Source organism: Contarinia nasturtii, unplaced genomic scaffold, assembly GCF_009176525.2.
Source record: "Contarinia nasturtii isolate CC-2019 unplaced genomic scaffold, AAFC_CNas_1.1 Cnas_scaffold_1371, whole genome shotgun sequence".
Lineage (NCBI taxonomy): Eukaryota > Metazoa > Arthropoda > Insecta > Diptera > Cecidomyiidae > Contarinia > Contarinia nasturtii.
This window is the reverse complement of record NW_022198708.1, coordinates 2,421,955-2,434,978: the sequence shown is the minus strand read 5'-3', so window position 1 is coordinate 2,434,978 and position 13,024 is coordinate 2,421,955. Positions and strand designations below refer to the sequence as shown.

The 13,024-nt window shown below is 34.6% G+C and overlaps 2 protein-coding genes across 2 annotated transcripts; both read left to right on the top strand.

Moving 5' to 3' along the window:
• Positions 1 to 9,151: 9,151 nt before the first annotated feature.
• Positions 9,152 to 10,840, top strand: LOC116345707. Its single transcript, XM_031775330.1, has 4 exons — positions 9,152 to 9,317; positions 10,153 to 10,374; positions 10,473 to 10,573; positions 10,674 to 10,840. The coding sequence occupies exons 2-4, from the start codon at positions 10,185 to 10,187 to the stop codon at positions 10,812 to 10,814; spliced, it is 432 nt and encodes a 143-aa protein (XP_031631190.1). The 5' UTR covers positions 9,152 to 9,317; positions 10,153 to 10,184; the 3' UTR covers positions 10,815 to 10,840.
• A 121-nt stretch (positions 10,841 to 10,961) lies between these two features.
• LOC116345708 lies at positions 10,962 to 11,675 on the top strand. Its single transcript, XM_031775331.1, has one exon. The coding sequence runs from the start codon at positions 10,989 to 10,991 to the stop codon at positions 11,163 to 11,165; it is 177 nt and encodes a 58-aa protein (XP_031631191.1). The 5' UTR covers positions 10,962 to 10,988; the 3' UTR covers positions 11,166 to 11,675.
• Positions 11,676 to 13,024: the final 1,349 nt, after the last annotated feature.

Sequence of the window (13,024 nt, the reverse complement as noted above, 5' to 3'; positions counted from 1 at the left end):
GCACCGCATATGGATTGGTGTACATGGATAACAATACATTCACGTATCATCATCACAACCACCACCACCACCACCACTGTCATACCAACACGCACACACACACATACACGCACATGCACGCACATACATACACAAAACCAACAGAGAATCGCATCATTGTGGCAATCGGAACGTGTATCCGAGAAGAAAAGGCAAACAAGCTGCGTGAAAATCAAGTGAAAAAAAAAAATGAAACGACAGAATATAGATGTATAAATATATATGTAGAAGAATACAGCGTCCCAACTTTTTCCATACTCTTTTCTCATTGGCACTCTACTGGTGCTGTACGTAAAAATACGAAACCAATTTGAATATGCGTATAACAAGCACGCTCTATGTTCGTGTATATATGCTAACAGAACAGTCGAACCAAGTTGTCGAATGAATTTTTCGTTACAGCACGGATAGACAGAGCATATACCCAAACCTGACAAAACAACAGCAGCAGCAACATTGGTATCAGCATGATATGTGTTGTTATGTGCAAGAATGTGAACAGAGAATCAATCTCGGAGGATTTCAATCGGTTCTGTGTGTATGGAAAAACATGTATTTTATACATGTACATGATTTGGATATTGTTGCTACTAATGTACGGGTGCCTCGTTGTTGGCATTGTATTTGTATAGAAGTACAAGTTTCGAGTTTCTTGTTGGGCTTGGACTCGTGTTTTCTTCCTCTGGTCCATGGCATATGTATACCGTGGTGCTGGTGTATATGTTCATATATATATAAAAATGTTTAAAACATATATATATGTGTGTGTATTGTATATATGGTTGTTAGCTGAAAATACTCTACATTGACTGACTGCCTGCTGCTTATTTTCTTGCCTACATGCCTACATATTCACTTTGCCAACATACATCGTACAAAATAATATTTATAAAATATATGAACACATGTAGCATGAAAACCGAATGCATCTTAAAACGTTCTAGTGGGAGATATCTCATGTTACCAAGAATAACATATACACACTATCGTGCGTATTTCTCTTTTTATTTCATCCTCTGAATTTCTACATTGTGTTCACACACAAACACACACACACACACACATATACACAAGCGCACAAACACATCGTATGGATTGTGCTACGATGAATGTATACGAGTATCAAATGCTGATGCTAAAATATTTGTTATTAATGTTGCTAACATAGCCAAGACGATCAAGCCATTTATGGCCAACAAATTTCAGCAAGGATGTTCGCTTCGGGCAGTAAAATTCAAGTAATAGACTATAAAATTGGGGTAATGCTGCCAAAAAAACAAATGAGTATTGAGGAGTAACAACAGCATAAACAAATGAAACGGCCGTTCGCTTTTTCCCGTTCATTTAAATCTTAGTGTGGCGATTGTGTATTGGAATTTATATTGCAGACACCGAGTATGATGCGATGTGGTACAAAAAGGGCGAGCCATTCACAGAGCATGCGTATCATTTACAAAGATTTACGTTCATAACTAATACGAAAAACATTCTCTCAAAGATACACTCAATTGAGTGTCTGCATAGACCGAATGGTGTGCTGCTTCGTCGAGTCATGGAATTTCTTTTCTGGCACGGTTTTGGCTTATAATGGAACATAATTTCAAATTGAGAGAAAAATGAAAACGACAACAACAGTAACGGTAACAGCAACAACATATTAATTTCGTATGAACTCTGTTCCATCATTTTTCATATTTTATGCGCGATAGTGCGAGAAAGAGAAAGAGAGTGAGAGAGTGTATCCTTTATTCTATTGAAATCCGTTCACCTTTGACTGTCGTATCAACAGTCATTGCGTGCACACAACAGCGTATACCGATATTTCAAATGTACGGAGCCAAACCGTCATCCACGAACGGGATAGGATATATGACCAAAATCACAAACGCTTTGTAATGTAATCGTTGAAAAATTTCATGTTGTTAGCACACACACACGCACACGCACACATGTACGCAAATATATTTTTATGGTGATAACATGTATTTACATGCTATAAATGAAATGCCAGCAACACTCAATCGCTTCGAAAAAACGATTGATGAAGTTGGAATCAAAACAGAACATCAGCTCAGTGCAAAGCACAAGAGCCGGATTATCGGGTTGGACGTCACTATCGCATTGTACTAAAACTAATGGGTGACCGAACACAGCCCCTTTTTTGATTGCATGATTAATTTTTGGTTGCTCGAGCAATTCTCTCTCGATTTTATCGTTGTTGTTTTTTTTTTTTCAGCAAGAAATTGCCTGCCCAGCTCATTTCCCATTTTGATGTGATGAAATAGAAACTTTTCGAAAATATCATCATCAGTTTATTTAACAGTCCATAAATATTAATGTAAAATGAAATAAATTGCAAATTGTGCACCAACGAAATCGAGTAATGTATAGTGCATGTGATGAGCATTTTGAAGGTGTTAAACCATAATTAAGTTGAGCATTTTCAAGCTATTGGCCCCAACGGATACATTACATCATTCGAAATGGTGTGATTTAATGGACCAAAACTTTCCAATTTAAAGATCAATTTCATTTGAAGATTCGGTTGCGTTCGCAGCAAAGCTTTGAATTACAATCTGCAATCTAAACACACTGCGTACGTGTGCTATGGCATTTATGTCATATTTCACCATTGTTTGAATCTCGAACAATTCACCTGATGATGTTAATTTACCATTCCACAAGAGCACATTTTTATGTTATCAAATGTTGGTCGTGTGTCGCTTTGGAATTTTCTTTGATTTGCACCGAAATGCGATGGAAAAATTTCCATCTCGTGTCGCAATGTAATCATAACACAGTGTAACCACATTTCTTTAATCGGGATATATTTCATTTAATTTCAAAAATTCAATCCTCAAATCAAATGACTCTCCGCGTTCCGAAGCTTTGTTTCATTCGACAATGTTGCTGCATTGCAATCCATCAATGCTTGTTTAAGCTTTAATCAATAGAACAAACGCGATTCAGTTTATAAGCAAATAGCAAATGTGTATTCATCATTGGGTTTCGCATTTTCACACTTTCCAAATTCGATCAGGTCACGTGCCAAAGACAAGGCGAAAAGAAAAACACGAATAAATACTGTGAACGCAATTTTAATAATGATAATAAAATAATAAAGAAGAGTGCACGAGATAAGGTTGCACAGTATAACCTCTACACCGATACATGCCATGTGGTGATGGTGGTTGCGGTGGTGGTGTATTTTATGTGGTAAATATTACCATTCTTTCCCTTCGGGCTAATTCAAATGTATATATGTACAGTTGTACACACATCTTGATACAGGTGAATACGTTGACTTTAATGTCGAATCTCTTCGCATACCGAATTCACGTTGAAAACTATCTAATCGGCCACATTCACATCTTGAACAATATATACACCATAAGTATATTGAAGTTTATGAATTATGAACTCATGACGGACTATGTGTGCATGTGTGTGCGTGAGTATTCTCGGTACAACCAAAACCATGTGCAACACACATGTTTAATCTATATATCTATTTAAGCTTCGCATTTGCTCAACTTCTCTTCTCTCTCTCTCTCTCAAATGATCACACAATTTGTGCGAAATAATGCTTTCAATTCATTATTGCTATTATTGTACTATTGTGGCATATATAGAAAACAAACGAACAAATGCCAAGCACACTCGATCCATTTGCAATGGCATTTTTTTTCGAACTACTTGAGCTATTGTTCGCAGTGAAAATATTATTATTATTATTTTGTTCCCTTTTCAACGTGGAAACTTGGAATTTCATGCTCAATCCTTTCTTTTCATATTTATCCCGATGACCATTCGAAACTGTCTCTTACATTTCATTCATGACACAAAACCACTTTGCTAATATTTTCCGGGTATTTGATTAAACAAGCAAAAAATTGCAAAAAGTGTTTTTTCCATATTCGTAGGGCATATTCGGACATTGTGCGGAGATATTATCGAGCAGCTGTAAGGACTCATCTGGTTGAGCTCAGCTAAACCGGAACATACTTTGAGTTTCAATAAGAAGAAAAATGAAGAAATTAAAAAAAACATCAGAAATTCATTTCTACCATGTCAAAGTTATGCTACCTGCATAATTTCTGACCATGAGATAAAATATCTCAGTACAATGCCTGTTTTCTGTAGATACGGATAACGACAGTGATTATAATGTTTAACTGTGTGCAAATAACAGAACTGACTAATAAGGTGAATATTAATTGTCATTTTTTCCCATACAAAACAAATTTTTATAAGAATTTATGCAATTGTCTTTAACCCTCAAACGCACACGTGGGGTCTCTTAGGCCCTAAGAGTTAGTTTTTTGAAAAAATCACAAAAATATAAAAAAAAATTGGAAAATTTCGCTGAGCGTTTTCTTTTTTAATATCATATCTATGTGATAAAATCAAAAATTTCAATGTTTGGTGCATAGATGAAGTTTTGGGAAGTCTTATACAAAATACTAACGTAAAAGCACAACGGGGTCTTTTGGACCCCAAAGTATTTTGTATGGGAAATGATGTATTCTGTATGGGCCAATATGAAACTCATGGAGATTTGTTGACACAACAATTTACATTTCATCAAACAACAACACAGTAAATTGTTTCGTCCGTGACGTATACTGTTCATCGCAAATCAAATGGCATTTGCCATTATAATATATATTCATACATTGTTTTTTTTTTTGGATAGGATAGATCCGTAAGATCTCCACAAGAGCTTGATCTAAGCGTGCATACGCCGCCGCATGATATATCCGTTCGTTTTTCTGTGTTGCTTCGACGCGCAAATCAAAGCAGGCGTGCCAATCAAAGTATGTATCATGCGGCGGCCTACGCACGCTTAGATCCAGCTCTTGCGGAGATCTTACGGATCTATCCTATCCAAAACACAATGTATGGGCATATTTCGTGAATTTGGTGAACGTTGCTGGTGTGGCAGGGTTTGCCTTGTTGCGAACGTCTAACAACATGTTTGCCAAGTATGGAGGAAGAACGGAAGCAGCGCCATCTCATCGCACTCCATATAAAGCAATGTAATTGGTTTCGATCACGCAAATGTGCTGCCACCTGGTGTCTCAGAGTTAAGCTGATATATCACACATGCTTCTTGCAAATGCAGAAGAAGAGGAAGGAAAAATGTTTACATAGGGTTGAAATTATAAATGCCAGAGAGCTACAGTGTTCAAAGTGCGATCGCCCTTCGGGAAGCAGTCTCTATATTGATCTCACATATCGAGAGGTAGTTCGGCGCAGTACACGAAGCACATTAACTGGCCAACGACTGTCGATTAGCGATATTAGTGAAAGACACGACTGTCTGAAAGTCGTACATATCAATAACTACCAAGAATTTTGGCTATAATTGATTTTTTTTTCCATAAAAATCAATATTAAATTGTGATGCTGTATTGGAAAGTAAGGAATAAGCTATGTTTTAACTATAAAATGACATATTTTACTCATTGGATACCATTTTGCATAAGTTTTGTATGAAATTTCTCATGGGTCCAAAAATACCCCACCTGTGCGCTTACGTTACTGTTTTAGCCTGTGCGGTTAAGGGTTAATTGCTTCGATTTCATTTTGAAAAAATGCCGACGTTGTTCGATCACTTTATTTCACAAGGGCACGGAATTCCTAGCAGAATTCTCAACAGAATTCATCTCTGATTTAGAAATCGTGCTTATATACGCTCACAATCAAAATGGTGCTCTTGGGATAAATCAAAACGCAATAAAGAATATTTCAAGTAGTACGTATTTGGCAAACGGACAAGTGCATATAAACGACCGTTTTAATGCAAAACTCGAAATGATTTACGTTTTAGTTAAAACGTAAAATTAATAAATTTATACTTGCCCAACAAGGCGTATATAAATTACCACGCAAATATCTCTCATCAAATTAACGGAAAGCGACAGAGAAAAAAAAAGAATGTGAAGCTTTCGAATTGGACTGAATACATATATAAGAACCGTTTGGATTGAGTCAAATCATGAGTATCCTTCTATGTTTATTTTAATTTTAATTTATTTCGTTCGCATTTTATAGTATGTTCGCTTCGGGCCATGAAGAGTTCCTTATTAAATATTCTAAGTGGATTTTTCCCCGTCGAATTGAAACTACGCCTAATTGAAATGAAAACCAATTTACAGCCAAGAGTGCAGTCTTCATTCGATTTTATTGACATTCGATATAAAAATCAGTTTTCCGTGCACATATTTTTGCACTGGATGTTCGTGATAATTTTTTTATTTCAGATTTGTGAGCATCGCATGTAATACATTATCGGCACCATTCACCAACAGCAGTAACATCAGCCGTAGCAGCATGAACAATTGAACATGATAAGTCAAGTAAAAGTATCTGCGATATTTGCACGTATCCTTCGTTACCATGGTGTGAAACTGGAAAGAACATTATGTTGGCGTTGAAGATGAAGGCATACTGTACACATTGACTCTCATAAATCCAAATGGATAAAAAAAAAACGGGAAAACGGCTTTTAATCCATTTATAGTCACACTCATAAATGCACTAATTGAAATTAGTTAGTCATTAGCAGCATTTCGAAAAACGGAAATGTGGAAAATGAGAATGGCCAGTGATGGTTACGGCGCGTAATTCAACCCTCAGCCATAAACCTTTCGATACGTGTTCTGTTTTGCTCGTGTGTTCGTTTATCGAAGTAGATTTACGTTTTTGTATCACGGCAAAAAAGTGGACAGAGCGAGAGAGAGATGGTCGAAGGGGGAAAGGGATAGAAGGGAGCATCAAACCATTACACTAAAAATACCGCTGAAGAGTGATGGCCACAAAACATCATTCACTATAAGATGTATGCATATATGCAACGAAAAAAAAAATATATTGGCTCCACATGCCAAAACTGAAACTAATATTTAAATCAGATACTGCATGTGTGTGTTATCCTTTTTTTTGATCTCCTGATTTTTTGATTTGAATGATTGCAAAGTGATTTTAGTTTCATTTACCGATTCGCCACTGGGGCACAATGGTTCAATGAATTGCCACAATTTTATGGATCGCTACATCATCTGCCCTAAACGCAATCATATTTGATTGCATTATATGTATGTACGTACGTATGTGAGCATGTGAATGTGTGTGCACACATGCATTTATTGATAGAGGTTCTACATACATGAATTTGCATATGCGCGCATATATAGATATAATAATAAACGGTGTAAGTAAGAGATCTGAAGCGTCATATTAAGCGTTGGAATAATTTACCTATCAAATAATCCTCTGAGGACGTTGCAATGCAAATGTATAATATATCCATATATTTAATTCGATGGATTTCATTTTGCATTTATTTAGAGAGTGTGCAGCGTAAGGGGGAGCAGGCGGACTTTCATTAGGAATTTGTCAATTTTGCATTGAATTTTGAAATTCTCATGGGGGATCAATGCTATAACAGGGCCGAAATGGAAAACCTTTTGTACAAATTTTTTCATTCCTGTCCAAATGCGCTTAAGCAATTGACACAGCAGCAACAATTGCCAACCAAAAAAAAAAACTATTTATTTTTTATGTATATAATATTGCATCACATTTTTCCGGAATAAAATATAGTGGAATCAGTTTTTTTTGTTGTACTCGTTTTGATAGATCAGAAGACATATCGACTTAAACCGTAAAAATTTAATAGTGTATAAATTTTAAGGTTCTATCGTTTTCGAAATGATATCAATGGCGATTATGATATTCGAGAGATATTCCAGTGAAGAGAGCAATGTGCTTTGCTAAATGCCATACGATATGAAACATATCACAGTGTCGATTTTTCTTCCATTCATCCATCCTCGTTTGTTCATTCGGTTCGTCAATGCTGTGCAGATTACTTGATCTCGAATGAGTTTGAGCTCGAGCACTTTTATTCTTCAATAAAACCTTATAACTTTTTTTTACTCTCCCCACTATGTTTTAACTCATATTCTTGTTGGAATGAATGATATTTTGAATGGAGAATAATGACGACAAGAAAGAGAGCAAAAGAATAGAAAAAAAGCATTAACAACAAAACCAAGATCACAAGATGTGGTCGGTTCGGAAGCTCATTCTCCAAACATTGCAAGTTTGCAAGCTGCAAGAATGAACAAAATATAAAGTCGTTATACGGACATGTGTATTTTTATCATTTCCACAGAAATGAAAACATCACAGCAATTAGTCTATATATGGCATAGACATCGATGGCAGTGTTGCATTTGAAGTGTTTTCATTCGTATCAAAGGTAGAAAGCAAGTTTTTGTTAAATACACATAGCATACATATCGGACTGTTGAGTAGGTGAACGTTGAATGAAATACATTAAGTGGTTTCAACTTCGTCTCACCTTACCGTTTCTTTGATATCGTGTTTTGCTTGAGGCAAGAACATGCGAGTGTTTTTTTTATTTTAATAAACAACTGAATATGTGAATCGTCGTTGTCGGCTATCGTTATCGTCTCGTACATTGAATGAGAATGAATTGTTTTTGTGTTGAATCAGTTGGCCTGATTGTTGAAATGTGTTAGTTAGCCATGAGTACGAGGTAAATGTTACTAACTAGCCAACCAGACGCACACTCATATACAATCAATATTAAATGTTTTGAAGTCATTTGAATTTTATTGTCTGTTACATACACACATATTACATATCACACGCACACACACATGAGTTACAACGCGAACATGTTTCATTGTGGGCAACTTCATTAATTGAATCGTATAATCGCATGACAACCGACCAACGCACCAACACGCCTAAACCGCAAACATTCGACACACAAAACTAAACAAATATTTATCATCACATACATAGACAGCGCGGGCTACATTTCACGTGAAACATACACGATTTATTATTTTTTCTGCTTCTTATTCTTCACATACATTAATGGCACGGCACGGTGCTTTTTTTTTATAATTGTGTGTGAGTTTGATGGTTCTTTATTTTTATTCGTTTGCTGTAATTCCCTCTGTCTATTTTTTTATGTGTGTTGGTAGTGTGAGATCGTAATACGGTTCAGATTATTTATGTGTGCATTCATTTGGTAAGCGATCGAAAAGCATTTTTAGTTCGTTCCACATTCATGTTCAACAACAATACGTTGATACATCGTGTGTGTATGTTTTTGAAGCGCTTGCATCGTTAAATTGAAATTATTTCGTTGGTTTTTTTTTCTTTTATTATTATTTTGTTGTTGTCGTCGTTATTTGTGTTTTGTTCGGTCGGCTTTTCCTTTCAACGGAAAATTTGTAAGTCATTTTTATGGGAAATTTATTTTTTCCGTTTTTTATATTCGTGTATATCTATGTGTGTTTTGTGTTTTTGGCATATTTGATTTTTAATTAACAAAAATATTCGGTTGATGGAAGCATGACAAAATTGTAAAATTGATTGAAAGCCACACAACACCACACCCAAAAAACATTTTTTTTTTCGACGCAGCGTAATTTTTTTTTTCTCATCGAAATTCTATCAATAATTCCAACATATTTCACGACAAATTAAATTGAATGTGGAAATATTGTTTTTATTGAAATTATATGCGCATGGAAATGTTAATGTTGTGGTCATAATTTTGAAATTATGTTAATTCAACGAAACAAATTGCCAACGCCTCTCGAATTGTTTGCGGGCGCTGATTTTAAGTGCCATTCTTTGGCATTGCATTTATAATTATTGATCGATTCATGGGGTTTGAGAAAGAAACCAAATATATGCCATTATTCTAAAATCATTCAAAATGAATGAATTATTGCATACAAAATTACGTTGCTGAATTTATGTATGATTCATTTTAAGTTGGTCCAGTGTATGGTAAATATAAAAAACAATTAAGCAATGAATTAGTCAAACACCGATTTGTGTTTGTGTGTATGTGTGTGTATGAATGTTATATGGGCGTGAATACGTTAGTGTAAAAACGCACATTTCATTTACATAGCTACCGAAGCTATACATTTAAATGATTCCTATTTGATTCAAAATGATAAACAAAACGGCTTCTTATTGCGGATCTAAATAAATTTTTCGTTACACCCTAATCATTCAAATAAATTTTGATTCGGTTTTTAATTATTTTTGCAGTTAAATGCTCAAAACGAGCGCGACATCAGAACATGACTACTATTGAAGAAAGAAGACAATATTTGGATAATCCATTTTACGAAAAGGCATTGTACGGTGATTTTTCGCCATTTTACAAAACAATTGCCGTTTGTACGGTATTTTGTTTGATAATTTTCATATTGAACATCGTACTTGGTTGCTGTTCCAAGCATCGACAATATTGGCAAGATCGACACACTGGTAAATCAATCAATTTTATTACCCTTTCCATTCATCGCTTCCATTCTCTCTGTACAGTTTGCGTTAATTTAAACCGCACATGACATTCTTTGATATAGGTAATCGTTGGATTGTATCACTTTGGACGGCAACACCGCATAAGAATCCGCCATTAGATTTGACTGAATTGGAAAACGTGAGCTCATTTTATCCAAAGAGTGTAAGTAGAAAATCGAGAAAAAAATATCACATCGCCATTTACCGCATCGCAATTTTGCGTCAACAAACATTATTTTATTGAAATGATGATTATTATTTAGGCTGACGTTGAACACCCAGAGGTTTCTTATCATCGTCCACAACAGGAGGAACGAGGTGGTTATAGTCGCGCATACAATCAATCACAACCAACTGAAGAATACGTTGAGCTACAGCAACCGAAGCGAGAGAGCGATATTTAATTAAAGCCATTGTTCATCAATCCATCGTTCATCATACTCGAGGGTTTTTTTCTCGGTTCGGTTCACATTTTTTTTTTATTCGGTTTGCGTTTTTCATCCCTATACTGCAACACACGCAACACTCCTACAATCCAAAAGACACAAAAGAAACGAATCTCATACTTTGTTACAAACATGATTTATGTTGTCATCTTTCCTGCCGTGGCATTTTTGCTTGCCTTTATCATTGGCATAATTATTGTTCAACTAAAATGGGGGCCAAAAATTTGCGGTTTAAGACATCATGCATTGCCCGACGAACGAGAATGGGAAGACGATAAGGCGTATGACCAAGGAATCAGCGACGCTTGAATCTCAATGGCCAATGCATTTTCATTTTCATCTTTCTATTTCGTGACGATGAAAACAAACATCGTCCCACATCACATTTTTCTCTCTCCATCTATTTCCACCGTGGAAATTCCACGCAAACACATACATTCCAATACACTTTACCGTCGTCCGTTTTACGTTCAAATGAAAAGCCATTAATTTTGTTTTGTATTGTAGCACAATGAACTTTGTCAGTTAATTAGAGCTTAGAAATTAATGATGAAAACTTTTTTAGACACTTTTTAGCGTACAGTTTTAAACCAGTATGAAACTCAATCATTTGCACTTAACTGACATTTTTAGATGTAATTAAGTCAAATACAATTTAAACACTGAATCAATTTACAAGCTTAAGAGTCGAAACAAAAAGTTAATTCCGTCCAAACAATTTACACATTTTTTGATACAAAGTCTATTTTTTCTTCGGAAATCAATGTATTTTTTATGGATACAAAAAAAGAATAAATAACAGCAGTAACAATGTGAAAAGTTGTATTTATTTTGTTGGCGAAATAGTTTTTGTTTCAAATTCGAATAAAATTGAAATTTTATCGTCATTCATTATTCAAACGGTCATTGTTCCCATGATGTCATACGAAAAGTGCTCTGGCACATATCCAATCATTTAAATTCGATTTGAATGGAAATTCTTTTTATTTCTTCTTTTTTCTTTATAGAAGGCATTCGTTATACTAAGATGAACATTAAAAGATCATGGTAAGCTCAATATAAACCACTAATAGGTTATGTTAAGGCTTCCAGTTTGTTTTTATGTCCGGGCCGGATTATACGAGTGAAAAAAATTGATTTGTAAATACTAACAAACTAATACTTTTGACAAGAAAAAATTCCAAATTATTGAAAATAATCTAAAAAACTCGACGAACATTGTGAAAAAAATCCAGGACGAATCTGGATTTTTTCCGTTTTTCTGGGCTGGACGATTGTTTGTCCGGATTTTCCTCGAAAATGCGGGCGACCTAGCAGACTTAGGTCGTGCGTTGCAGACATATTGTGGGAGCTTTTGATATTCTCAACTAAATTTATACTTGATAGAATGATATTTTGAATTATTTTATCAGAATTTACTTTCACGTAGAGATTTGGATCGTATTTGTGGGACTAGTTGCGTGTATGGTTGTTGTAATGACAACCATATCAAAATAAACATCTAATTTTACTGGTTTTGATAAAATTCGTACATTCGTCCAGAAAATTGGCTACCTACTTTTTAGGGGAATCATAATTCAATAAAAGTGCTTAGAATTCAATAATAGAGATAAATTTTATAGTTTGTTTTGAATCACATATGAGACTAAAAAAGAAATTAAATGGAGAACTGAACATGTGAAAGGGCATTCCATTCAAAAATTTAAGCAATTTTTTATTTTTGAATTGAACAAAAAATGTTCTTATGGACAAAAGATTGAATTCAATCATAAAAATGTGGACAAGTAGATAAAATTAAATAAAAATTTTATTTTGCATTCAAATCATTTGCCTTTAAGATTTCTGAGATTCGAAAAATGGACCCGACTATGAAAAATAATAATCTGTTCATACAAAGTTACTTAATTTTTCTCATTTCGAATTTTGCTTATTTTTTTTATTTTCGATTAGTAAATAATCATTATTTTCAAATATATAAGACATTTGGGTCTTCATTTTTTTTTATATTTAGTATACAATCAACACTGGTCAGCGACATTTTCATTTAAAAATAAAACCAAATGCTATTAAATTTAGATGAAATGACTAGTTCACCTTATAAAATTGCTAAAAGACAGACAATGCCATCTCTTGTTATGCAATATTATTCAATGAAGTAAAATGAACTT

Bases quoted from the DNA above. Each gene is read 5' to 3' on its own strand.
- LOC116345707 (XM_031775330.1), top strand. From the start codon at position 10,185: ATGACTACTATTGAAGAAAGAAGACAATATTTGGATAATCCATTTTAC. The intron at 10,375-10,472 runs GTAAATCAATCA...TCTTTGATATAG, and splicing joins TTGGCAAGATCGACACACTG to GTAATCGTTGGATTGTATCA. The intron at 10,574-10,673 runs GTAAGTAGAAAA...ATTATTATTTAG, and splicing joins GCTCATTTTATCCAAAGAGT to GCTGACGTTGAACACCCAGA.
- LOC116345708 (XM_031775331.1), top strand. From the start codon at position 10,989: ATGATTTATGTTGTCATCTTTCCTGCCGTGGCATTTTTGCTTGCCTTT.